The 27,784-nt window shown below is 43.0% G+C and overlaps 1 protein-coding gene and 1 long non-coding RNA gene across 2 annotated transcripts; one reads left to right on the top strand and one right to left on the bottom strand.

Annotated features, from left to right (window-relative positions):
- The first annotated feature begins 54 nt into the window (after nt 1-54).
- LOC309514734 lies at nt 55-18,352 on the top strand. The gene is made up of 5 exons (XR_014212151.1): nt 55-88; nt 6,291-6,505; nt 7,600-7,750; nt 15,512-15,664; nt 17,424-18,352. It is a non-coding gene; the product is annotated as an uncharacterized lncRNA (long non-coding RNA).
- Nucleotides 16,773-26,631, bottom strand: CRHBP (corticotropin releasing hormone binding protein). Its single transcript, XM_082192024.1, has 7 exons — nt 26,350-26,631; nt 26,084-26,177; nt 23,351-23,508; nt 20,862-21,072; nt 19,601-19,749; nt 18,752-18,869; nt 16,773-17,527 (listed from the first exon to the last, which is right to left on the bottom strand). The coding sequence occupies exons 1-7, from the start codon at nt 26,425-26,427 to the stop codon at nt 17,370-17,372; spliced, it is 966 nt and encodes a 321-aa protein (XP_082048150.1). The 5' UTR covers nt 26,428-26,631; the 3' UTR covers nt 16,773-17,369.
- Between the last annotated feature and the right edge of the window lie 1,153 nt (nt 26,632-27,784).

Raw genomic sequence — 27,784 nt, forward strand, 5'->3', positions numbered from 1 at the left:
TGCCCTCTAAAGCACCCTTCCACCATTGGCTTGGCTTGCATGATAGAGGCAGCAGCGGTGGTGCTCCGAGGAGTGCTAAAAGTGCTTTGTGAGTGTTGTGAGTAGTTAAAATGGTGGCTAACCCCAGCCAGCCAGTTCTCATCGGAGTAGTGGGCTGCAAAAAAATGATTTAAAAGAGACCCCAGACACACACTTTTTTATTCACACTCAACATTGCTGACATGATTACCCGAGTAGAATTTCCAATTTATTCAGTGCATTTTGATACACATTGTGATTCTGGTGCATTTTAATAGTTTCTTATGTACTGACATTCACTTGGTGATATCTTCTTGTCATTCTTGCTGGATATCATTTGTGTATCCTTTTATTTACTTGTGTGTGCATGCACTTTCATACACAGGTACACATTTGTGCACACACTTTCACACAGGTAAATTTATACTCCACATTTAAGAGCAAGATATATAAATAAAAATAACCAGAAGGTATATACAGTGGTACCTCAGGTTAAGTACTTAATTCGTTCCGGAGGTCCATTCTTAACCTGAAACTGTTCTTAACCTGAAGCACCACTTTAGCTAATACAGTAGGGCCTCCTGCTGCCACCGCACCGCCGGAACACAATTTCTGTTCTCATCCTGAAGCAAAGTTCTTAACCCGAGGTACTATTTCTGGGTTAGTAGAGTCTGTAACCTGAAGCGTATGTAACCTGAAGCATATGTAACCCGAGGTACCACTGTATCATAAAAACAGCACAGCTAATTTTTTTTTATAAAAAACAACCAGTTTGTTAATGTCCAATTACAGTACTGAATATCCTGTGAAGGTACAATGTACGGTATCTTTTTGCTCTTCTGGGATGTCAGTATTTCCCATAACATCCAGAAGGTGGTGATGGTGTACTGTTGATAGTAGTGGTGGTCTTTCCAAGGCACACATTGGTGCCTTGCTAAGGCTATTAATTCTTTAGGCAGAATTTATTTCAGATGTTATAAGAGGGGGAAAAACCTGCTCCTTTTCCCTTATGGGGTATCCAAGAGCCCGTATAGAGTCCTTAAGTAGGTTCCCTATCGGAAGGAGAAAATAACAGAGGCCTACCAGAGAATATTGAGAAGCAAGGCAGCTCGTAAGCCTGATCTTTATTAACTGTTGCAACAGGGTGATCACAACCACATGCAGGAGGCAGGTGGGACCCAGAACAATGTTGTGCAAGCCCTTATATATAGACTTTTGAAATTGCTCACCCTGTGGTTCAAAACCACCCCCCAAAACATCATACATCCATCATAGAAGGAGGCGGGTTAGAGCAGAAATACATCACCGGGAAGTCTACAACAGAAATCCTGTCTGGCAGGATACTGATAAGGGTTACTTGATTGCTTTACCTGGGCAGCCTGACCATTCCTTTTGAGATGCTAAATGCTTAGTTCCTGAATCCAGATCACAGGTTCACCCTATTCATACACAAATACACCCTTAAGACAGGTAAGCAAAAGACAGTGGAGAGGCTTTCCCATTTCCTTCCTCCTTGCAGAGAAATATTTGAGGTCAGTTTCGGAGAGTCAAAATGGTTTCAGGATTGCTCTCCTCTACTATTTCAGGCACATGGTTTATATACTTATGATTGTGCTTGCCTTGCAAATTTATGAACATACGATCGATATATATATATATATTTGCTTTCGTAGATTTTCACGGGTACAGGAATGCAGGTTTTGGTGTCTTCGGGTGTCTTCCCGTGTAAGAGTCGGGGTGTCTGTGCGACGTTTCGACGAGGTCTCACTCGTCATCTTCAGGCTGGTGCTTTCGGCTTCTTGTTACTGGAACAGAGCAGAATCTGGTGTTTGAGTTCCTATAAATACTGTTGAGGGGTGTGGTGTATAGCCTCCAACGTTCTGGGCGGAGAGGAAGTTCCTAGATTAGTGTGCCTTTTCTTCTTTTGTTCCTTAATTACTTGAGGGATATCTTGAGTGATTTCATGAGTGATATTCTGAATACCACTGGGTGGGTCATTAAGTGTAGATTAGTTGCTAAAGCTTTTGTGTCTTGACCTCTTGAGCTTGTGAAGAGTTTTTCTGAGAAGATGGCTGTGCTGCATTTAGTTGTGCTCTGGCTTGGCTTCGTGTATAGGGGCGAGCTGTGGTTTTGTGCCTTGTGCCAGCCAGATCTGTGTAGGGATTGCAGGGGGGTGCAGCATCCGGAGGTGCCACTATAGTTAGGCTACTGGATGGAGTCTGTAATATGTCTGTGGAGAGGGTCTGGGTTTGGGTCTGGTGTGGTTGATTGGTGACGGCGTTCTGTGTGCCTCTGGTTCTGGTGTCGGTTTTTGTGGGGAGGGCTAATTTCCAGATGTCTGGCAGGCGGGACGTGTCGTCACGCTTGTTCATGTTGTGAGGGTGTTTCTCTATCTCGATGGCTTCCATGATTATTCTCTTGTGGTGATGTTCCATGTTAAAGAGCAATTTGGAATCTGCAAAATTAATTTCGTGTCCTGTTTCTTTCATGTGTTGGAAAAGAGAGGAAGTTTTTTCTTCTTTTTTGACGGCATTCTTGTGTTCTGCGATACGTGCATTTATTCGTCTGTTTGTTTGTCCAATGTACGTGGCTGGGCAGACTTTGCAGGGTATTTCATAGACCCCTTGGTTTTCCAGCTGGATTTTGTCTTTTGGGTTTCTGAGGATATTGGCTATTTTTTGGTTGGTGCAGAAGGCTGTTTTGATATTGTGTTTATGGAGGATTTTGCTGATTTTGTCTGTAGTGCCCTTGATATAAGGAAGGAGGGCCATGCAATCTCTCAAATGTGTTAATCGCCAATGGATACCAGAAAAACAGGGTTACGAAGCTAATCCAAAAAGAAACACCCCCCAAAAACCAAGACACAGAAGAAAACAATGGCATGGCCCTCCTTCCTTATATCAAGGGCACTACAGACAAAATCAGCAAAATCCTCCATAAACACAATATCAAAACAGCCTTCTGCACCAACCAAAAAATAGCCAATATCCTCAGAAACCCAAAAGACAAAATCCAGCTGGAAAACCAAGGGGTCTATGAAATACCCTGCAAAGTCTGCCCAGCCACGTACATTGGACAAACAAACAGACGAATAAATGCACGTATCGCAGAACACAAGAATGCCGTCAAAAAAGAAGAAAAAACTTCCTCTCTTTTCCAACACATGAAAGAAACAGGACACGAAATTAATTTTGCAGATTCCAAATTGCTCTTTAACATGGAACATCACCACAAGAGAATAATCATGGAAGCCATCGAGATAGAGAAACACCCTCACAACATGAACAAGCGTGACGACACGTCCCGCCTGCCAGACATCTGGAAATTAGCCCTCCCCACAAAAACCGACACCAGAACCAGAGGCACACAGAACGCCGTCACCAATCAACCACACCAGACCCAAACCCAGACCCTCTCCACAGACATATTACAGACTCCATCCAGTAGCCTAACTATAGTGGCACCTCCGGATGCTGCACCCCCCTGCAATCCCTACACAGATCTGGCTGGCACAAGGCACAAAACCACAGCTCGCCCCTATACACGAAGCCAAGCCAGAGCACAACTAAATGCAGCACAGCCATCTTCTCAGAAAAACTCTTCACAAGCTCAAGAGGTCAAGACACAAAAGCTTTAGCAACTAATCTACACTTAATGACCCACCCAGTGGTATTCAGAATATCACTCATGAAATCACTCAAGATATCCCTCAAGTAATTAAGGAACAAAAGAAGAAAAGGCACACTAATCTAGGAACTTCCTCTCCGCCCAGAACGTTGGAGGCTATACACCACACCCCTCAACAGTATTTATAGGAACTCAAACACCAGATTCTGCTCTGTTCCAGTAACAAGAAGCCGAAAGCACCAGCCTGAAGATGACGAGTGAGACCTCGTCGAAACGTCGCACAGACACCCTGACTCTTACACGGGAAGACACCCGAAGACACCAAAACCTGCATTCCTGTACCCGTGAAAATCTACGAAAGCAAATATATATATATATATATGAGAGACCTTAGAATTCCTATAACACAGACCAGCAAGAATTCTCTTTTATTTTGGAAATGTGTGTATTAGAAAGAATGAACAAAACGTTGCAGTTCAGCGATCATATGTTTACCTTTAAAAGTACCAATCAAATCAGAGATGAAGTAGCTGCAGCAGCTGCTCCTACCTGCTGCTCCCTTGAGCCTTTCATACTCCCTCTTTCCCTCAGTAGCAAATGAGACCCCACCACGTGAAAGAGAATTGAAAAAAAGGACCTGGGGAAGATCAGGAGCTGCAACAGTTATATAGGCTTTGATTGTTGTGCCTTTATGGCTTTGGACTGCTGTTTTAAATGTTTCAATATGCATCACTAGGTGTGTGTTTTTTGGTAACTGATCATATTCTGGCTTGTGTTTTAAGAATGTTGTTCATACATTGTTACTGTTTTGTAGGCTGCCGTTTAAGAAATAAATAATGAAATCAATTCATGTTCTCTCTCTGGATTGTAAACTGGAAATCAAAGAAAGAGATTCTGTATCAAAAGAGATTCTGTAATACAAATATTAATCTATTTGAATGAAAATGCCTTCTATTCCAATTTGTTGGCATCCATCTGTCTTGAGAGACAATGGAGTGTGCCTCCAGGGGGTTTAGGACCAGAGTATTCTTTCCTTCTACTTCCCCAGGTTCATGAACCCCATCTGCCCCTCACCTGCCTCTACAGCATGAGCAGAAACCACCTTCTTGAACGTTGTACCCAGTATTGGTCTTGTCCACTCAATTTGCTGGAGCCTGTCTTTACATGCTAGGAAAGTCCCTTATTCACTAAGGGTTTGAGACACATTAACTCCCCTCACCTGGTTTAACCAGTCAGTTGAAGCAGTTCCTGGGATGCTGACAGCTTCTGGGAGTCACAGGTGAGAGTTGAGTGTAGGGTAGGGCACTGGTGGAGGAACGGGGGTGCGGAGGGAGTGGACTGTCCCCGGTACCAGTATTCTGGTAGGGTGTCATTGTGGCGGCCCCCCTGGACACGCACCGTGCACCCCCCAGAACGCGTGCCATGCCCATCGGATGCGCACCACGGCCCTGCAGGCAGTATGCCATGCCCCCAGGATGCATGTCACCCCCCCGGGGTACGCGTCACAGTCCCTGGGGTGTGCCAGCCACACCCCTGCCTGTTCGCCACCCCCGGTAGCAGAGCATGCAGCTTCGCCACTGGGGTGGGGACCAAAGGTGGACAAACTACCCCAGAAGGAGCATGACAGCTCTTGACAGGCACCTTCATGTATTCAGCACCTGTTCAAATTCTTAACTGGTACAATCCCACGAGACAGCTGCACCACATCAGCTTCTTCACATGTAAATGGACGCTATGATTCAGGTCAGAGCAATAATATTATTAAAATAATACAGAATATTCATCCATGATATAAACAGATGTCCAGGGTCAGAAAAATAAGATAACAGAGACACCAATGAGCTTAAATCTCTGAATTACCAAATCAGCTTATGGCAATTTTATCTACCTCATTTTTCCTGATCTTTTTTGCAGCCAGTGCATAAGTAGCCAGTTGAGCTAGCATTGTTACATGGTGAGAGTTTTCATGTTCTGAATTCCTTCCTTTGCTTGAGATCACTGGAGACTTATGGCATTTATTTATTTTTTATCTTATCATATATGTTGAAATTGTTTCAGTTGGTTGTGTACTTTTTGATGTTTCATTTTTTGTTTTTGACTACTTTTGTTATGCTTGCAAATATGCAATTTTTTCCATTCAACATTGAGCATGGTTTTAACTATGGAAAGCTGGCATACAAATAAATTATGCATTTATTCATGTAGTTAAGGTCATGATGAGGCATATTTATTGACTGTAGAGCCAGGCTCTTTACATAATGTGCTTGTTAAAGAGGCTTAGCACAATTTACCCTAAATCACAGTCCTGGGATAATGCATTAGGAGATTACTACTTAAAACATATTTTTGAATGACTATAAATGTCATAAGTGCTGATATGCCACCTCCAGTTGTTCCTTAATAAACACTAAACATATAGAATTTACCAGGAAATATGAGTCAACTAGAAATTCTAGTTTAATTAACTTGGTGACAATTCATCTCTGAAGACAGCTTGGTAATTTTATTCTTTTCCATTACTTTTCCAGCTAGTTTCATTTATTGTTTTATTTCTCTAATATATAAACAAGATTTCCTATTCTGAAGCTGCTCGAAGCCTAGTGAAAGTGGAAATGAGAATGGTTTTTTCCTTTTGTTACCTGCAGATGTGGCTATGGATGCTTAATGGTATGGCAACTTGAGAAAAGAGCAGAGGCCGAAGGACACAGATCTATGCAACCACTTTTAAATTATGGCATTAAAAGACTGAAAGAGATACAGAGAGTGACTTTGAGCAAGACCTCACCATGCAGGAAGAACCTGCCCAGGTTACTCTTTCTGTACCTGCACGTAACACACAAAACTGCTCTCAGCTGTAAAGGTTTGTATAAAGATAATAGATTTATTTCATTCATCCTCATGAAGATCCACCATGGCATAGACCATTGTTATTCCTAGTATTGACACCAGAGAACTGAAGAGTGGTCCCAGCTACCTATTCAGAAAAAGCACATGGCACAGCTCTTTCCAGATGCTGGTAGTGGATTACTCAGATGTCAGGCTTCAGGGAATCGGCTTCCAATCCTCCCCCATGGCAGTAGATAAGCAGAACAAAGGAAAAGGAGTATTCTTACCAGTTAGAAACTTTAATCACAACAAGAGAACAAAGAACACATCTCCTAGAATGGTGGTGCTCCCAATTAAGGATCCCACCCTCTTCTGTCCCTATACATCTACGTCACTTCTACGTCTTATATTAATCTGAGCGTGTAACCTCTGTGCTTCTGTTCTGCCACTGTCTGAACTCTCTGTGACTTTGGAGAAGGGGGGGGGTGAATGTTGTCCAGAGACTATGAAACTGTTAACCCTCTTTCTTCTAGTGTTTTTTCTCCTAGCTGTTCCCCATCCAGTATTTCCCAGCTTCTGCCTTCTGAACTATGTCCCTCTGCAAACCACTGTTCCAAATCTATACTGTCTTCCTGCTCTTGGGGAGATTCAGGATCTGGATCAGGAGCAGGGAGAGGCTCCCACCATTCCTCCTCAGTGCAGTCCTTCTCAGCATGGTCCCTGACATCAGAGGACAGAAGAATTCTAGCTGCCCTTCCTGCTCCCTGGCCAAATACGCAAATGGTTTTTTTTTTTATGTGGGGAGGCATTCACATATGATTCCAACTGTATACTGAAGTTTGTAGAATGAGCAGATCAAATCCAGCCTGGCCCATGACACTCCATAAAAGTGATTTTGAACAATAAGTTTTTTAAACAAACAAACAAACAAACAAACAAACAAACAAACAGTCAGTTATATCACTGGGACAAAAGGTTGTATCCTTATATAGTGGCAACTCATTAAAACACACACCCCCTATAATCAATCTGCATCCCCTGATAAATTAGCTTTTTGCAGAAAGGGCCTCAAGCTGTAATTGATGATAAAAATATTCGTGGTGTGTTCCTTTCTTCTATTATTCCCAGATATGGCATGAGTCAAGTCAGCATGGTGACTCATACTTCAACAAGCTGATGAGGACCTTGCAAAACTCCCAACCTAAGAAACACCGTATGGCCAGCACCTCATTTTATGGGACCTGCATTCTGAGCAAGAATCAGAGAATAACTCCATCAGGTTAGCAAATGAGGGGGGTGCTTTTGGCCTAGGGGCAGCCAGTGGATGATACCAACCATAAACTTGACTTTTCCAGGACATATTAGCACTTTTATAAGGTTGAATATGGAGGTGGTATATTTAATGTTGGATAGGTATTCCTCATGCATGCTCACATTTTGCAGCATCCACACAACACTGCTGGCATCAAAATCACAGCCTGTACTTTTTCTCAATTTAATATGGATTTTCCCTTTGCAGCGTAAATACGATAAGTTAAATGAATAAACTTGTTGTCAACAACCTGTTTGTGGTATCTTAACACCACATTTGCAACATCAAGCTCATGTCTAGAAATGCCGTTATGCAGAAACAGATCATTTGCAATCCACCTCTATTGGAGATGTTGAAACAAACCAAACCAAAACTGAATTTTGGTGTTTTGCTCTATCTCTGAACTTCACTTCTCTACCCCACTGTACGCATGCAGGTATAATCTCTTAATAAATGCCACAGGTGTAACTGTGTTACCAAGAAATGAACTACATATGTGATGATAAGTCTCCTAAATCTATACTAACTCTCGATGTTTACAATAGCTAGCACATATTTCTCCAGCAGGAGCACGCATTCATAAAGGTAAAAGGTAAAGGACCCTTGAATGGTTAAGTTCAGTCAAAGACAACTATGGGGTGCTGTGCTCATCTCGTTTTTCAGGCTGAGGAACCCGGCGTTTGTCCACAGACAGCTTTCCAAGTCATGTGGCCAGCAGTGGTGTAGCGTGGGTTCTCGGCACCCGGGGCAAGGCAAGTAATTTGTGCCCCCTAACCAGGGGCAAGGCAAGTAATTTGCGCCCCCTAACCCATGGATTTTAGCACTCGAGTCTCTTCCGCCCCCCCAGATGTTGCGCCAGGTGCAGCAGGCCCCCCTGCACCCCCCACGCTACGCCACTGCTCCCACCACAAGTCTTCAGGACAGCCATCCGAAGGCTGGCGCGGGGAGAAGGTCTCTCCACCCCACCGCCAGCCTTCGGAGGAGGTCCGAGGACAGTGGGGTTCTTGCTTCCTCGAGGAGGGCCGGCCAAACGCGCCCCCCAAAATGTTGCGCCCGGTGCGGCCGGCACCCCTGGCACCCCCCACGCTACGCCACTGGTGGCCAGTATGACTAAACCGCTTCTGGTGCAATAGGACACTATGATGAGTGCCAGAGCACACAGAAACACCGTATACCTCTCCGCCGTAGCGGTACCTATTTACTTGCCCTTGTATGCTTTCGAACTTCAAGGTTGGCAGATTCATCAAGATGTGCACCCTGCAGGCTGAGTAGCAAATGGTTAATTTTTAATGCACATTCTATGAATAACCTTACTGCTTATCTAATGAAAGTATGTCATAAGTACACAATAGTATAAAAATGCACAGTGTCATTCACTGTCATGTCTATTTCCAAAGTGTTTCTTTATCACTGAATGATTCAGGCATTATAATTCTACAGCAATCACCTATATATATTTTCCCTTGTGGTAAAGTTGTCTGAAACAACTGTTAACTGCCTGGGCACTTGTGTACAATGTTCATCTTCCATGCATCTTCATCTTTCAATTTTTCCCCATCAGCACTATATTCTAGGCCCCGCCTTCTAGTCTTGATCCCACTGTTTTCAGCCATGGTTTGGCTTAGTGTGTGACCTGGACCCAGACTCATGGTTTGTCTCCCACCAAGCAAAACACAACACAAACTGTAAGAGCTCATGCTTTGTCTGGAGGAGTCAAAACACTAGCCTGTGTTAGGATTATATGCCAAGCCATAGTGTTACTTGTGAACTTGCTCTCTGTTTCTTTTTGGAATATTGTCTGTGTCTTGTTGATGGTCCAGTTACTCTTCAGTTTAACACTATAATGCAGAGATCCTAGATACCACGTTGGGCTGAACCTGAAAACTAGGTCACACCCACACAGTTGATTTAAAGCACTCTTATGCCACTTTAATGGTCATGGAGAAACTTGGGAACTGTAGATATGTAGGGGTGCTGACCTGACAGACATGTAGGTCTCAACACCTTAACTAACTACAGTTCCCAAGATTCTCTGTGAATTTTAAAAGGGTATAAGAATACTTTAAACTTACATATTTCCCCTTCCCTTCCTCCTCGGCTAGCACCAACTTTTGTCCCTGATGTTTATATAGCTAATACCACATATGCCACTTCTCACATTTTGTTTTTAATGCTACAGTCTCATTTGCTATGCTGGAACACATAAAACACACTCTCTTTCAAACTAGGAACACACATAACCACCTCTGTGTCTAGACCAGGGCTAAACTATTGGTCTACAACACCCATCATCTCTGACTATTGGTCATGCTGGCTGGGACTGATGGGAGATGGTCTAGCAAATGAAGTTTGCTCCCTTGGCTGTAGATCAGGGCTGGCTAACATGTGGGTCATGAGATGTTGTGGATTCCAGTGCCCATCAGCCCCAGCAACCATGGCCAATGATTAGGAATGATGGGAGTTGTAGTCCAGAAACATCTGGAGAGCCAAAGTTTAACCATCCATGCTGTAAATGTACCCATATTTAAATATTGAATGTGGAAGTGACTGGGTAGATATTTTTAGTTGCCTTTATTACTGGATATGGCAAGGCTGACGTACTATGTACAGGTGGAGTTGAGAGCAGCTGAAGAAATCCTGGGTGTTATGAAAAGGTATGGACACAAACAGTTTACTTTTAGTGTGTAACAATGATAAGCAGGAAATAGAGATTTATGTTATGAAGACACTATTTGCATATGAGGGGGCTGAGCGGGTTGCGTCATGCAACTTCGGTGGGAGTTAAATGCTGCCATTGTGGGAAAGCTACAATTTCCACCCCTTCAGACATTTAACCCGAGCAAATTTGGGTTACCAAAAACTTCCGCAGTTTCTGAAGGAGTAGTTAGTTTCCAGCTTTACTGGGGCTAAGGCTGCATACACACCAAATTTAAGGCGCATGACTCCCCACAAAGAGAAGTCTGTAAATGGTTCACTTTTGGTTCTTGTAGTAAACAAGGTTGAAAACATGTTATTTATAGGCAGTGGATGTTAGACCTTGAACAGTTCCATCAAATTATGTTGCTGTTTTAATAGCAGTAGGAAATCTCTTGGAGAACAGAGCAATTCCTAATAGAGCAAGGTGAGAACTCCCAGATGAGTCCTACAGAATCTTGCTGAGTGCTTGTTGCAGCAAGTGATGTTCTCAACCAAACAGGAGTCAGAGCTGCAGCTACAGGGGTGGGGTCGAGGAGCCTGTTTTTTTGCCCCAGGTGAAGCCTCCAGAGGGGCACCACTGAGGCTCCCAGCCTGTATGTGTATGTATGCAAATACACATGAGGGGTACCAAACTGGGTCTTTGACCAGGGTGAAATAAAGCCTAGTTTCACCTCCGAGGAGAGCACAGCATTTTGCAGATTTGAACCCATGAAGGGGTCATCATTCTCATTGCAAAGGACTGGAAATGCAGGGTGTGTGTGTAAGATTTACTGTGCAATTCTATGTGTGTATACTCAGAAGGGTGCATGAGTTTGAAGCACATATAGGGACTAAAGGACTGATAGGAATTCAAAATGTAATTGCAGGGATGACTAGCTAGCATGCCAGTGGTCAAGGATGGGATCTGCAGTCCAACAACATGGGGGGGGGAGGACACAAGTCACCTGTCCCTGTTGTCCTCAGACCTATTCTTCATCTTTATACAATTTGTTAATTGCCTTTCATTTCATCTTCAAGGCAATTTAAAATAATAAAATACATCTAAAGGTCAGTTTAAAGATATATACACTCAAGTCAGAGACCTATATATATATTTTCTCACAGCTGGAAAAGTCAGACAAAAATGCCTACAATTGTTCCCTGAAAATAGCACACCCCGCAAGCGTCCCACAAAAAAAATGGGACATCCCATTTTTTCCTCTGAGAGCACAGTGGCCATTTGGGTCACTGCAGTCTCAAGAGATTTCGAACTGTGTTCTCACCCTGAAAAAGTGCTTTTCTCAGGGCTGCGATCTCAGGCGGTGCCCCAAAATGTGAGTTTTTGTGTGCTGTGAGCACAGCCGCCCCCCTAAAAAGTGTGTCTTTTGGGCTCTGTGATCTTGCTTGGGTCACCTGACTTGCGCAGGAGCACTGACAGGAAAACATGTGCCCCAGTTTTGGGACTCAGCATGTTGGAAGACATGAAATAGTGACTGCCTATTGTAACTCAACAGGGATGCTAGCTGTTCCACAAAACAGGGGAAGCCACACTGACAGGCCTGCTCCATATTGCTGTGGAGAGGGCTCCTGATATTTTATCAGCTTCAGGGAGAGAATATATGTTATCCGGGCTTAGAATTATCTGGGACAACTATATAATTGGGGTAGGGGGGAGAGTTTTTAACCTCTTCTATAGAATCCCAGCCTGCACTGCTTATGATGCTTATCTGAAAATAATTGTATGCTGGAACAAGGCATTCCCAGGACCCAATTAAGACTGTGTCACTTGGGAATGGCTGCACTGTCATGGCAACAATATTTTAAAAGACCTTCCCACTGGAGGCCTGTGCCACTAATGTATCTCCGGTCCACAAGCTGCAACTTGTTGAGTTGCTGGGCTGGTTCTGTACCAGAAAAGTGAGGCGGCATTGTGTATTTTTCATGCTTTGGAAAACAGAAATATAATAACAACCAGACTCCGGTGATCTAAGTTTGTTGAGAATATTCCCACAGTCATAAATGGTGGAAAAATAAATAAAGGGAAAGTATCATCTGGCAGTGGAAGGAAAAACTTAACGGTTCCTAGTCTGTGAACCACGGAATAATTAAGAGAGTAACTAATACTAGCAGTTATGGCTGCCAGAAAACATGTCCCTAATCTCAATTTAGATGTAATTTAACTGTCTTATCTACTGATACCTTATTCCACAAAGATGCTATTGCTATTTTCCTCTCTTTTGGGGCCTGCTTTGTTCCAGAATTTAGTCTTTTCAACTATGTGTAGGCCAAACCTGGTGGAAGCAGAAATACATTTAGCAGTATAAAACGAGTAATTTCCTATCTGTGTTATTCTTGAGTTTGATTCAGCAGAGAAACCTTATGTTTCTCCATGGAATTCTGGAAAGAGCCTTGTCAATAAAAGTAATTTAATTAAAGAAGAACTGATTTAGACTGAAGGCAAAGAGACAAATCAAAATTGCACATTCAAGTTAGATGCCTCTTTTAAACAAAGACTTGGCAATAATGCACTTATCAGTTCCGAGAGCAACTATTGACATCAGTGACCACCAGAAGCGTCATTGTTCCTGTAGGCATTGGGGAGCACTTTCCAATTAAAAAAGTACGGTAAATCTCATAAGGAGACTTGGGAATGGGCTTCATTGAAAAAGAAGTGAATGAAGCTACTAGAGATTTGACAACAATAGCCAAAGTGATTTGTAATCATGAAGGGTGGAAGATAACATATAATTTGCCTTGGTAAAAATAGAAGGATGAGTGGAATTCACGCAGATCGTCTCTTATCTTCTACGCAGTGTCCTTTCTCAACTTCCTTCTCAATGGAAAAACAAAACAAAAACCCATAGCAGTCTCAACTCCCACAAGTAAGACTGCAGTTTAAGATTAGTCAGTATTGCCATGGGAAAACTTCTTTCTCAAAGGTATTTTCTCCTTAGTTGTAAAACCTTTTTTTTATAAAAAAAAAAAACACCAATCAAGCTTCTAAGATGAAGAGTGCAGTTTAGGACCCAAATTCTAGATACATTTGCTTATAGACCACAGTGTGAATGGTTCAGATCCACAGTGGTTTTGCACACACACACACACACACACACACACACGCCATCCCATTCTGGAGAATTCCCTGTGGCTTTTCAAAGCGATGGGGAAATGGGGGTAGTGAATTGCAGGAGGCAATAAAACCCAAAAGTACAAGTGGATAATAGCTTGTTTTCTCTTTCCTGGATGCAGGACAAAGGGGTTTTCTTCAATAATATAAATGCCTTCTTGGACAAAAATGCTGCTTAGGCAACTCCTGATTTACCATCAATGCCTAGCATTATATTAAATTACTCAATATTGTTTAAAAAAAAGAGAAAAAGGGAGGGAGTTTGGTGGGGATCTGAAGTGGCACCATGCCTTTTGTCATACTGTAAATGTCAATTTAGTTTGAAATAGTGGCAGATAATGAAAGCTGTTCATTTTTTAGTGACTCACGTGTAATATACTGCATATCCTTTTATAGGAAATGATGTGCGAACAAAATCCATAGCTTCTATGATTAGTAGTTGCTGATCTTCAGAGATAAGTAGCCAAGACAAAGTGGGAAAGGGGGGGAAAGTGCGTCATTTTCTCAGCAAGAAAATCTCCTCAGATAGCAGAAGGATGAGGCTGTAAATAAAAATGATTGTAATGAATCATTTCATTGAAGTGCGCTCTAACTTATGTTGAAAGGAGAGCCCAGAGGGCATAAGAGTTTGTAGCTGAATTCAAGAAGGGGAAAAAGACATGGGGGTGGGGGAGATGGGGAAAGTAAGGTGGACCTTTCTATTGTGGCCTTTGACAAAGGATGAGGGATATTTTAGGACTCATTCTATTTTCTCAACTGTAAAATATTCTAACTGGTTTTAATACTCTATTTTAAAATTGTACCCTGCCTTGGGGCCTCATTGTGACGGGCAGGTAAGAAATCTAAATAATAATTGCAATAATAATAATATTTTATCTAAACAAGCCTAGACAGAAGTAGAGATAGAAACCTGGAAGGCATTAATTAGGATTATCTCAAACTTTACCTCAGCTTTGTGTGCAGTTTCTTTTAACCATATGCCTTGTTTACTGCCTCTGATAATGAAAGGCTGGTTCAAATGACCTTGTGACGTGTTTTCTTTGGCAGTCATCTCTTGATAGCACACTGTGTGAAATCCATTCTTGTAGAGGGCTTAATCACAAATGTGGATTCCACATCACTCCTGCTGGGCAGCACTCAGAAACAAGGATTGTTAGACACCAAAGTCAATGTGTATTGGTGGGGAAATAGTTTTTAGTCTCCATGGCAGATGTACCATCCCAGTTAGTTCAGCAATCTCAGCCTTTGATTATGAAGTTTTTGTCAGACTTGAGTCTCTCCAGCCCACATGCTCCATCATCCAATTCCCCCCCACACCCACTCAACTTGAAGACACTTGCTGCCTCTGCTCCTGACCACCATGTACTCAAAGGAATGTGAGAATGGGTTCTACATATGATCAGGGTTCCTTACTGTAAATACAGACTCTGTAGCCACACATAAAGTGCTATGTGCCTGTATTTTTCATGCTCCACTCAATATATGGAGCCAGTGGTGTAGTGGAGCAGGAATACAGGTGAGTGTAGCTCTGGTACTTGTTTCATAGCAAGAGTGATGGAGTCATCAGATGAAGCAGGACTTTCCAGTGTTGCAAGTTTGGGAGAATTAGATGACAGATCTGGACTGGCACACAACCTCTTTGTTAGGAAGGCTAGGCTCAGGCAAGATCACCCTGTGAACTTCATAACTAATCAGAGATGTGAACCCAGGTTGACACAGCCAAAGTCCAACATGTCGAGTGCTACACCACTCTTTGCCAATTCACTATTGACTGTCAACTGATCATGAATGGGTATTATGTTATATACTGCCTGCTTTGTAGAGCAGGGTTGGGGAACCTTGTGCCAAGGGGCCAAATGTTGCCTTTCTAGCCTCATTATACAATCCTTAGACCCTTCCTTGGCTCTTTCTTCTTCCTTCCCCAGGCAACTCCCCTCAATGGCCTTGCTCTGAATCCTCCTTCATTGCTTTTGGTTGGCTGGAATGTGTCCTTGCCTGGATAGAGAATAGAGAGGTGGGCATGTACATGAAGAAAGCTCTGCCTTTTCCATGGCTGGAATGTAAACTATTGTACTAAGGTAAGCGATGCATGGATTGCTCCTCCCACTTTTGTCTCTGGCCACACCCACTACAGCCAGAAGTTTCCTCAGAAGGGGATGTGGCCCTTGGACCACAAAACATTCTCTACTTTTGCTTTAGCGTGCATATAAATCAACACAGCTGCCATGGCTATGGACTTTCCTTGAAAGAGTGGCTGTGGGAGCTGACAGGATGAGCTCCCCTACTTCAAAACTACCACTGCACCATTACATTGTATTGTATGGTGGACAGGGGCAAACCCATTCTTGCATTCCACCAAATGCAGAGTTCCCTGTGCCCATGATCCTGTTCCCATTCATACCACTGAATGTGTGAAATGGAATGTGAAAGGCTTAGAGAAGCTCCTGTAATCTTTTCTGCACTTGCAACTCTTAAAAGATACGATACGTGCATGTTTTGTGAACTAAGGTTAGTATATGGGGATACTAACAATGAAAAGCAAAGTTACCTTGCTGCCCTGGGCGTAGCCAGGATTCTTGTTAGGGCGCAGGACTTTCGTTAGGGGGGGCAGAACCAACGTGATTGGTCAGTTAGTAAAGTATTTTTATTGTTTTACTTGATTGGGGGAGGGGGGTAGCTGCCCCTCCCTGCCTCCCCAACTATGCCCATGCTTTCTGCTTTGCCTACAGGGCATTCCAACAGCTGGATCAATGTTGAGGGACAAACATACCTATAAATATATCTCTGCTCATGGCTGCTTATGCCCACTTATCTAATATCACAGAATAAAAAACTCTGTACAAGAAACAATACTTACCCTGCATTTTAATACATGTGTAAAAACTTAGTTGATATCTGCAGCATTGTTAGTTGAATTGTCCACAGGTTTTTTTTTTAGTGAGAGAGATCAACAATTATTGGTTTTAGTACATGGAAACCTCAGAAGCTGCCATATACTGAGCGAGACCATTGGTCCATCAAGCTCTGTATTTCGAAAATGACTGGCAAAGGCTCTCCAGGGGTTCAGACAGAAGTCTCTCCAGCCTCTACCTGGAGATGCCAGGGATTCAACCTGGCATCTTCTGCATGCAAAGATGATGCTCTAACCACTGAGCTACAGCCCTTCCCCTTGCTGATGAGATTTATGAAGGGGGAAAAATACCACTAAAATTAGATTTTGCCAATACTGTGAATATATTTATTCATGTCTGGACCAGTAGAAGAAAAACCATTTTTCATGCTATAAATTTTATTAAAAACAACTAATTATACATTTGTATCAATAAATTAACAAACAATTGAATTGGCACGCACTAATACAGAACTTTCACTTACAAAATTGAAGTGTAATTTCTCTTTATGCATCTTTTCATACTTGTGACTGATGCAAAAGAGGGGAAATTGCTAAGTGAACTCTGGAGTGCCCTCAGTGTTACATGTGCACTCAAAACAATTACAAAAGTATTTGAAATAATACTTCCATTGGAAACAATTGGTGTGTGTGCTTGTCTTTTGCTCTGAATCAATGGATGTGTACACATGCTTTCAGAATCCATATGGATCCGTGTGTATTAGATAATACTAAAGACACTTAAGGGAGAAAAGCTAGGATCAATACTGTTCTGATAATGGAAAAAATGATTTAGTAAGAAAAGATAAATGTCTGAACCCTAGAAAGGTTACATAAAGTTAGCTGCTTAAAATTAACATTACATTTCAATCACAAGTGACTTGTCTTGTTTCTCAAATATTTGAAAGACAAAACTCTTCAAGGCTGTTCTCCTTTCTGTTTTCCAGTTCATGTTGCTCCAGCTGATGATACTCAAATGTTACACGATTGATATGTTTGCCACTGGAGACCATTCGCAGCACAGTGTTGTCACAGCCTATCTTCATTTGGGCTAGTCAAAAGATAAAGAACACCTTGTTATTGTTTGGAATAACAGACAATACACGACCCTGTCAGCTGGAGCTGTCCAAAATATGAGGAAAGCACTATGTTTGTGAAGGTTGCATTAGTCTATATCTAAAGCCCATTTCTATGTAATAAAAAAGGAAGAATGTCACTGCACAGCTCCCACTGAAGGATTTGTAGAATTCTGGATTTGAATGAAGTCAGGGTAGGGCGAGGGAACAAAAGTTGCACAACAGCAATGGTCATGGCATGGAAAAAAAGAAAGGAGGAATATAGAGAGGAAAAGTGGTGGTTTAAAATGTAACAACAGAAGTTTGAGTAAAGGAGGGGTGAAAGAAACAGAGGGAAATGGAAGTTTTAAACAACAGATGTTTGAGTTAATTGCATTCCTTATATGAGAGTACTATGAAATATTTGAGAGCTCAACATTCATTATCCCTCTCATATGAGGCAGTTAGGAATGGAAGTGTGAGTATAGCAAAAAGAATGAAACACTGAAAGGGGGACAGTGCCAGTTTCTAAAATTGGTAGAGGTTTGAGTAATGCAGAAATGGAGAGATACTGAGACGGGGAAAGTGGCCATTTTAAACAATGACAGAAATCTGAATAAAGCAGGGATGGGGAAAGTACTGATTTTAAACAATGGTAGAAGTTTTAGTACAGTAGGCAGGGAATGAAACTGAGTGGGAAAGGTAGCAGTTTAAAACAAGGTTTGTGTACAGTGAGAAGGGAGTTTTGAAAGGCTCTGTGATGTTAGCTTTTTATGTTATATCCATCTCTGTTACTTCATCCTGTTAAAACTGTTGTTGTTTTTAAAAAGCTCAGTGTCATCAAGTACAGCACTGGCATAGTGAAACTTACCTCAACTTGGTGCCTCCAGATATTTTGGAATACAAATCTCATCAGCCTCAACCAACACAAACACGCTGACTGAGGCTGATGGGCATTATAGTCTGAAATGCCTGAAGGGACCAGGTTGGGGAAGGTTGGCACAATGTCATTCTCTTGCTCCTTAGCTAAGCACCATATACGATGGACGCAACAGATAGCAGTGTCAGTGCAGTCTCGCAGAGTAAGGTGTTATTCCAGCAGTGCAGGTAAATAGCAGCAAAATATTTAGGACTTGAGTGTAAAGCAATCAGATTTCACAACTCTTTCTGTATCATTCTTTAGAAACATTTGAACACGTGACATTAAAGCAAGAACTCACCTGGGCCATGGAAGGAGTGGCACAGATCAGCTAAAGGGAACATCTTAGAGGGATCTAACCCATTTCCTCCCAAGAGCTCCAAAAAATCTCCTACTCCTCCACAGCCTACGGTGGGTTTCTGTAAAAAGAGATGCAGAATTAAGTGCCATAGTATTGACCAAATATATTTTACTCTGAATTTTATCCAACTGCAGAAGGTTTCATGTAGCTCTTTAAATATTTTTATTTTTTAAATGGTTAACCTGCATACAGAAGCTTGTGCTACTTAGAGTGCTCATTGCCTAGGATAGATGCTGCATAGACCAGGAAAATTATCCACTGGTAGCCATTGGTGTGCAGTGATGCCATGCATGGTGGCAGCTATTGCTGAAGAATCATAGCACTGCAGTAGAGTTTATGGATCTCACCATGTAAGAAGAAACTGATCGTCACCCTCAGTCAAAGGTATTGTGTATCATGACCATTGATAAGTTAGTTAGTTGAATTCATTAATCAATTTCCACAACAGAATGTCCCAAACTGTATTTACAAAATACAGTGAAACAATTAATTTTTTAAAATCAAAAACACACCCAAAGTAAAAACAAATAAATGCTCAAGTTGGTAAGTCCATTGTCAGCATGATTCTACTAGGAGAGCTCTCAATATGCAAAAAGCCCCCTTTTATATAGAAGATATTTTGCCATTGCACTCTGCAAGGATGTAACTCCAGAATAAGTACAGATTTATGTTTACATAATGGGCTATTTAAAAGAAATACTGGTGTGGCCTGTAGAAAGGATTTACAGCATAACCCGATGATCCATATAAAATTTCCATTGATGGCTTAGTACAAAACCATCAACTCACCTTTAAGCGGAGGCCATTCAAGTGGCCCAGCATAAGATCAGATATTTTTATCACCACTGGGTAGATTATGGAAAAGCTGCAGTTCCTGCGCTGATGAGGAATGACCATGGTAAACCTTCCAGCAGGGGTCTGAGAGATGACATTGCAAGCTTTAGTATAGGGGAAAGATACAGAGTTACTTGATCACAATATGTTCAATGCAGACTTTTTACCTGATGCCTCAGGACTAAACTAAATGAAATGTTTAAGCATAAAAAGAGCCTGCTGGATCATGCCACTGACCCATCTAGTGCAGTGTCCTGTTCTTACAGAGGCCCACAAATAGGACCTGAGAACACGAGCACTCTCCCCTTTTGCAGTTTCCAGAAACTCGTATTCTGGGAGGAAATTGACAGCCGTATCCTCCATGAATTTGTCTATTCTTTTAAAGTCATCCAAGTTGGTGGTCATGATTCCCTCCTGTGGAGTGATTTCCATAGTTTAACTATCTGCTGAGTGAATAAATACTTTGGTTTAGATGTCCTGAATCTTCCAACATTAATCTTCATTGGATGTGCACAAGATCTAGCGTTGAGAGGGAGCCAAAACTTTTCTCTATCCGCCTTCTCTATGGCATGTTTCCTCTGACTCTTTTTTTTCTACACTAAAATACTGCAGCCTTTCCTCATTCCTCCCCTTGATCATTTTGGTTTCCCTTTCTAGAGCCTTTTCTAACTCTGCAATATCCTTTCTGAGGCAAGGTAACCAGAACTGTGCATTGTATTCCAAATGCAACCACACCATAGATTTGTATAGTACAGTATAGCATAAGACATTGACAGTTTTATTTTCAGTTCCTTTCCTAATTGTCTCTAGCATGGAATTCCTCAAATGCTTGCAAGATGATTTGTTTGTCCTCGTTAAGTAGCACAAGAGCTAGTGTGAATTGGTATATTGCTCCAGAAACTGGTGTGTTTAATTAACTCAATCTACAATAGACTATTCTAAATTATTTCAGACAAATGCTTGGCACCTGACACCAAACATTTGCAATGTCCTGATTGCCTGAAAGGCCACAATAATGGTCCAGCATCATCATCTTCATCATGATATTATGAGACAGCACTCAAGACTCATATACTACCCAATGTACTTGTTTTTTGGCAGAACAAATCTTTTGACTGGACCACAGAATATTTTATCACAGCACTGCTCATATAAATGTGCATATGAGATCACTGGCATTCTTTTTACTCAGATGACAACATGAAACAATGCTTACGGAAAAGGTTGGGCTTTTTCTTTATTGTTACTGTGAATCCATTTCCCGGGTCATGAATCCCAAAGAAGATCATTGCCACATTCTGTGATGACCTGATGGTGCTCCTGATGCTGTTGCCTTCACAAAAATCTATGTATCTTTCGGAGGTGGGGAGAGGATGGTCCAAGGAACTGGGAAACTTCTCACCTTTCAATATCCAGCCATCAAACACCTAGAGGGATGCAGCACCGAAAAGGACAATTAGTGTTTACTTTCTCACTACAATTCCCAGAAGCACAAGCCAGCACCTGAGTGGCACCTGTGTAGCAGTTTTCCCTTAAAGCACAACCACAACCCCATAAATATGAAGTTTTTTATGCTGATCTGCTTTGCAGAGGCACAGACCACAGCGCTCAGAGCTAGATATCCTGGAGAAGCCCTGCAGAAATGCAATGACTACTGCTCAGAAATAAATGGTTCGAGAGTAGAAGCTTAAGATCCCATTCCTATTTTGCAGATCCAGGAGGAATGTTAACACTTGGGTGGGAATGAACCACTTAACAGGCCTTGCCCATGTAGTTCTGAGTTACGGGAGATCTTGTCTCCCATGTGTGTTTTTTAATTAAATAGGAGCCATGGGGCCCCAATTTGGATTGGGAACACAGTGGTAATCCTTTCGGTTATAGAACAGTCCAGTGATATTTTTATTTGGAGTCCTGGGGCCACTTCCCCCCTTCCTATCCCTTATCTGAAATGTTGACCAATCTGTTCCACGTAAGACTTGGCATTAACATCAATCATAAGTCATCACTTTATACCGCAGTGCTTAATTACTCTGACATTCCCTGCAGTTTTCCACTTCAAATATTTTAATAATTGTGTTTAATTAGAGGCGACACATTTCTGAAGCCTGGCATTTAAACTTGGAGCAATCTGAGTGATCAATATGCAGTGTCAAATGAGTGACAGTATTAGTATGTCAGGCTCCTTTTCAGCTCTTGCTCTCTTATTTGTCTCACTTTGAAGTTTGTGCCAGCTGTAAAGAAACAGATGCTGGTCCCTCCTCTCTTTCCCAAACATTTTCTGCAAAGCTTATATTGCCATCCATGACCTGATCCCGAGATTCTGGCACACAGCATAAGTTATGCACATATTTCCATGCTGTCTGAATTCATGCTTGCTACTCTCGGCTCTGATCATGCTTAAGATGTACAGAGAACTGTGAAAGATACTTCATATTTCAGATCTAAGAAAATTAAAATGCTTGTATGCTCTGTTGAGGCAGACAAACAAGTGCATTGACAGAACCGATTGCTAATTGTGTTTACTTAGCAATCACTTTAGATGCTCCACATAAGGCCGTTCCATGCGATCATCGTTAAGTGCAAATAAATGCACAGTTATTATTTATTTGTTGCATGGTGTCTAGACATTATCCTTCAAGGCCATGCTTTGCTTGTAGTGACAACATTTCCCAGCAGTGGATGTGCTTCATTTTCTAATTGGGAAAATGTAATTCTTCCTTGCAAGTAGTGCCTTCTTTGCTATTGAAATTGCTAAATGTGACCATAACTGTCACAGGCACCCTACTGGGCATTGCTGCTGATGTGAGCAGTGATGAGATACACGTCCCTGTCCTTCTATTAGGTGGCCCTTTACAGAAGGACCTTTGAAAGCAAGGATAGGGAGCCTGTGGTCCTCTAGCTGTAGTTGGACACCAGCTCCATCAGCCTCAGCCAGAGTGGCCAATAATCAGGAATAATGGCCAAAGAACATCCAGAGGCTGCAGGTTCATCACCCTTGTTTTCCTTTATTTCCAGTGCTTCTTGTCAATGAAGCATAACTGGCCAAAACATGCTAGATTTGGAGCAAAACTCTGACAATGTTCTGCCAAGACTCTACCTCTCTGCTCTTGACCATTTTCACCACTGAACAGAATTTACTATGTGCTGATTCTTAGCCCCACTAGCAGCTATGAAGGAAACCAGGGGCGGCCAATTCTCTTTTGCTCCCTGAGGATAAATGGGAAGGTGGCACCTCCACTGCTGTCCCTCCTATTCTCTTGCAGAAACCTTGCTTATTGAGATCATGTGGCAGCTTCCGGCAAGATCTCTTGTGACCACTGTGGTACCAGGAGGTGGGTGGTGTGCCCACAGGGGCACTGCTCAGTGGGTTTCCACTGCCTGAGGCAGATGCTTCAGTCTGCTTTATGGGTGGGCTGGCCCTGAAGCAAACATTAGCCCTTCAGCTAAGAGCAGACCTGCAGAGAAGGGATTCTGGTATTGTGAGTTCTTCCACTTGCCATGTGTGTGATTAACCATGTCCTGGGAAAATTTTGAGAATGGATTGGAAGGACAACCTTTATTCTGACCCTGTTTGTGTATCCACTGCCAAATCAGCATGCCAGATCCTCCAAAAGGGGCAACAGTTTTCTCTCTTCTGCCCTGCTGCACACATTCGCACATTCAGGACAGCCCTGCTAAGACCACCAGGCATTGCAAACCTCATACCTTCAGGAAATCTCCTGCTTGACAGTCAATGTTGACAAAATCAAAGTCTATTGTGAGGAGCTCGGTTGGGTCTGCTATGAAGAAAGTAGCACAGTGCAGCTGGGGCTGCTGTGCCGTGAAGCTGAATTGTCCTTCTATGCTCAGCATGTCAATGCATCCTGGAGATGGGGAGAATAAAGGCAACCGAGTGATTCCTTTCTGTCTCACAGCTGATTCTCATTCTATATTTTGTTTTCAAACAGAGATACCAGAATGAAAAGTAAAAAAGCCTTTCATCAAGGGTGTTCCTGATGAGTGATGTATTGTGGGATCAGCAATTCTCAGGAACACAAGCTGCTTGCAGGGTCTGCACAAAATACTAAAACATCTCCCCCCCCCCCAATTTAATTGAGATTGCCCCCTTTCATGGAAAATCCAATTACCAAAGAAAACCTGTTCCGAATGACCTGTTTGTGATGTTATGATCCCCTCTAAAACACCTTTTGTGGCCCTGCTAGGTATTACCTGACTCCTATTTATGCATTCAGACCTTGCTAAGCTTCACTGGGATTACGGTAGCTCAATCTAAAAATGACGCTTGCTCATATTTCCATTTTGGTTTCCTTAACGGACAACTCTAAGAAGTATTTTTCAAGTCATCAATTTAAGCTGATCTTCATGGAATCAAGACAACCACGGCTTTAACAAATTGTTTGCTTGTACCTCTTAGGCAACCAGAAATTCCATGCTGGCCAGTGAGCGAGCTGGTGGAGGATGGATGGAATTCTTGACAGCCACTGCCATATGGGCAAATAGTCTGACCATGTATAAGGCATCGTCCTCAGTTTTTAAATTAATCCAATAAAGATAACAGTTACTATCCTTATTTTGTAAACCTAAAAGCTTTAGAATGAATGGCCATAAACTGTCTCTCTCTTATTTCATTGCCTTTTGACCCCACTATTTACAATTTCTCCTCTAAGTATGTGGATATGTGGTTACATTTGTGTGTGTGGAAGAGAGAGAAAGAGTGTGAGAGATCACACACACACACACACACACACACACACACACACACACTGCTTCTGAAGGTAGCACTCCATGCATCTTATGACGGGAGCTCTTACGTACAATCTGCCTTTCATTCGGTATCCATCTATTCCCAATGAGCACATCTCAATTCTCTGTCCCAGAGATGCTCTCTGCAGAACACCATCAGGAGCAGAACATTGTCAAGCCTTCCCCCCACATCCTGGCATTCATTGCCTACTATTTCGTCCCCACTCTGCTCAGGGTAGAGCACTGTTTTCTGAGGTGGCAGCCACAATAATCCTTGCTTAAAAGAATGGTGTACAGTTTTTCCTCCCAAAGGGAATCCATACCTCCTGTTTCCCCAGCTAGGGGTTAATAAACTTGGAAGTGTAAGGGCTCAGGAGTAACATAGCAATGAAGGCCACACCCTAGGGTGCTTTTCTCTCAATACAAAAGAATCAAAATTAGAACTGACATATTGGGAAGTAGTGGTAAGGGGATTCCAAAATAAGCAGCATTACTTTTAAGACGAGATGGGCCTCATAATTTCTCTCCGTACTACTTCCCTTAACCAACTTCTGTTCCCTCTTCCCTCTCAAAGGTCACCACAGCCCTCTGTACTCATATTTCAGCAACACTTTTTCTTCCTCTCCCTCAGTTTTCTTTCCTGTCACACTTCTTCTAGTCATCATCTCCCAGTTGTCAAAACTCCACCACAAGAAGAATTCATTTGTAGAAACACTGGGGAGATGCTGAAGCTGGAAGTAAGCCCCACATCCTGGAAGTGAGCCCCATGAACTAGAGGTCCTGGCTCCTTAATTCCAGGGGGGGAAGGATGCTTGACTGTCCTTATTTGTTAGAATCCTAAATGCATGGAGTGATCAGATGCAAAACAGAACAATATTTTTCAGAGTTGAACAGAAGAAGGGATTTCTGCTAACTTCTGTCAAACTGTTCTCTTCTATGTAGCTATGCAACTATCTCTGTACTATTAAAGAAATGGCTTATGTTGCAGATCACCCTAGAAAGGCACTTTCTTTTTTCTTGCCAACACTGTGCTTTGGCACTCAAGAAAAGGGCTCCATAGCTAATTTCCCATTGTGTACATGTATTTATCACCTCATTCATTCCTTCCCTTTGTAACCTTTAAGCCCACCCCTCCTCCCCATCTTCCAATTTTATAACTTAGTTTACAGTGAAATCTTAACCACGCCTATTTGGAAGTAAGTCCTATTGAATTCAGGTAATTGGCGCCAGGACTGCAGCCTTCGACTGAAAGAGCGTGACTGGCTCAAGGTCACCCAAAGAGCTTCATTGTGGAGCGGCATTTGAACCTGGGACTCTCCCATCCTCCTAGCTTTCTGCTCTAGTCTACACGTACAAATGGCCTTGGTAAGAATAAAAATGAAAGTGCTTCTGAGTATGTGCAGAGTGCCATTCTAGGGAGAACTAGCTGAGGTTCCTCCTGTCCTGTGTCTTTAATAGCTATACAAAAGAGTTTGACAGGATGCAGAAATCTCATCTCCTGTTCAACTCCCTGGAGGGTCACAGGTCTCCTCATCTTTGCTCTAGCCACTACACTGCGCTGCCTGGAGCATTCCCCTGGCCTCCATCCCCTCCTCTCCCCGGGCTCTTCGGCTTCCATCCCTTCCCCAGCCCAGCCCGGAGTCCCACCCATGAAGTGGGCTCCCCTCCTCGTCCGCCCAGAAGGAAGCGACTCACGCAGCGCCCGGCGGTAGAACTGCCCCTCGGAGAGCTCCCTCTTCAGCTCCGCGTTGAGCAGCAGGAAGGGCTCCTCGGCGCCCGCGTCCCTCACCTGGAGACACAAAGGCAAAAAGGACAAGAGCGGCGTCAGCAGCAGCAGCAGCAGCAGCAGCAGCGCGCCCAGCTCCCGAAGGAGAGACACTCTCTCTTCCACATCCTAAGTGCTTTCAGGCTGGGGATCTCTAAGAGGGAAAGGGGCGTCCGAGCGCCAGGGCATTGCTCACCTCGAAGTACCGGCTCTCTCCCACCCGGAGGGCTGCCAGGAAGACCAGGAGGAGGGGACCCTGGAGCCGGAGAGCCATGCTGCTGTTCCCACGCTGGTCCTCGCTGAAGTTTGCTCTCCTGCCTCTGCTGATAGGAGGAAGCAGCAGCAGCAGCAGCAGCGTCTATGGGGCTCCTTCCCTCTCCCCCTTTTTCTTTTTATAGAGCACTTGGGAAGGGGAGGCATCCTGCCCCCTGTCTGATAGGGTAACCCATGGTAACGGGATTCCTGACAGGGCGACAAAGTGCGTGGCGATGACGAGGAGGGTCCAAATTGACAGCTGCGCGCCTCCTCGTGCCCACTCCCTGCTTGCAAAGCCCCAGCGAGATGTGCTGTCTCTCGCTCGCTGTTTGCCCACTTCCAGATTTTGGGATAATTAAGCATTTCCACATCTAAACTGAATGCAAACTACATACACCATAGAACCATAATATCACAGAACTGGAGATTTGGAAGGGACCCCGAGGGCCCCCTAGTCCAACCCCCAGCAGCCAACAATCAATATATATCAAGATTTGCAGCCCTGCTTCATTTCTGATAGGAGAGCTGTCAGGCTTTTAAGAATGCTTGCAAGGTACATTCCCTTACCTGACAGCCTTTCCTCCTAATCATCCCAGATGTGCAAGGGGGAGCTGTCTTCTCAGTGGTGGGAGGAAGAAAGCAGTTGTCACATGCTCAGAGGCACTATGCTCTTCATTAACCACCACATGCTCCAAGGCTAAGTTTACTGGAAGCTGAAGTCAGGCTCTGGGGCCAAGCCTTGTTCTAAATCAAGTCCTGGTTTTCCCAAATGACGGAGGTACAAATAAACCTCTTTCTCTTTCCTCATCTCAAACATAGCTGGATACACACTATACTTTTTAAAGCGCATTCAAAGCACATTCCCCCCTCATGCACCCCTCACAGAGTTAGAATTCCCAGCAATCCTAAATGAATCCCAGTGACCAGCTGGCCTTGCTACACCATCAATTCCTGAGAAGGACACAGAGTCACTGTTTCTTCTAGCCAGGGTGGGTGGGAAGCATCTCTCATCCTTGGGGTTGCATTCACTTGTGGACAACATTATAGAACCAATAGCACTAAGGCAACCTCTGTGAAAATAAACTCTGCCACTGTTTGTTACGTTATTACTGTGTGGCTGCACTTAACTTTAACCTCACCTCAACCCAGGGTGCAGTATATATCCAAGAAGGCTGGCTACAGAGCTGTCCTAGCCGGTCCTCTGAAATAAATAGAAAGCACTCCAGTTGAAAATCTGTGATGGGGTCACCAACCTGATAGTTAATCAAGCCAACCTTTGCACAGGATTTAAATTTGTACCCCTTCACAAATACCATCTGGTTGCATCTTTTAAAGCAATATCATTTTAGAGATGTTCTAATTCCAGCTTGACTCAT

This window comes from Podarcis vaucheri (assembly GCF_965113315.1).
Source record: "Podarcis vaucheri genome assembly, chromosome: 11".
Classification (NCBI taxonomy): domain Eukaryota; kingdom Metazoa; phylum Chordata; class Lepidosauria; order Squamata; family Lacertidae; genus Podarcis; species Podarcis vaucheri.

Excerpts from the sequence above, each read along its gene's own strand:
- CRHBP (XM_082192024.1), bottom strand. The coding sequence starts at position 26,427 with ATGGCTCTCCGGCTCCAGGGTCCCCTCCTCCTGGTCTTCCTGGCAGCC. Across the intron at positions 26,178-26,349 it reads GAGAGAGCCGGTACTTCGAG|GTGAGGGACGCGGGCGCCGA; the intron begins GTGAGCAATGCC and ends TTGTGTCTCCAG. Across the intron at positions 18,870-19,600 it reads TGAATGGCCTCCGCTTAAAG|AAACCCACCGTAGGCTGTGG; the intron begins GTGAGTTGATGG and ends CTCTTTTTACAG.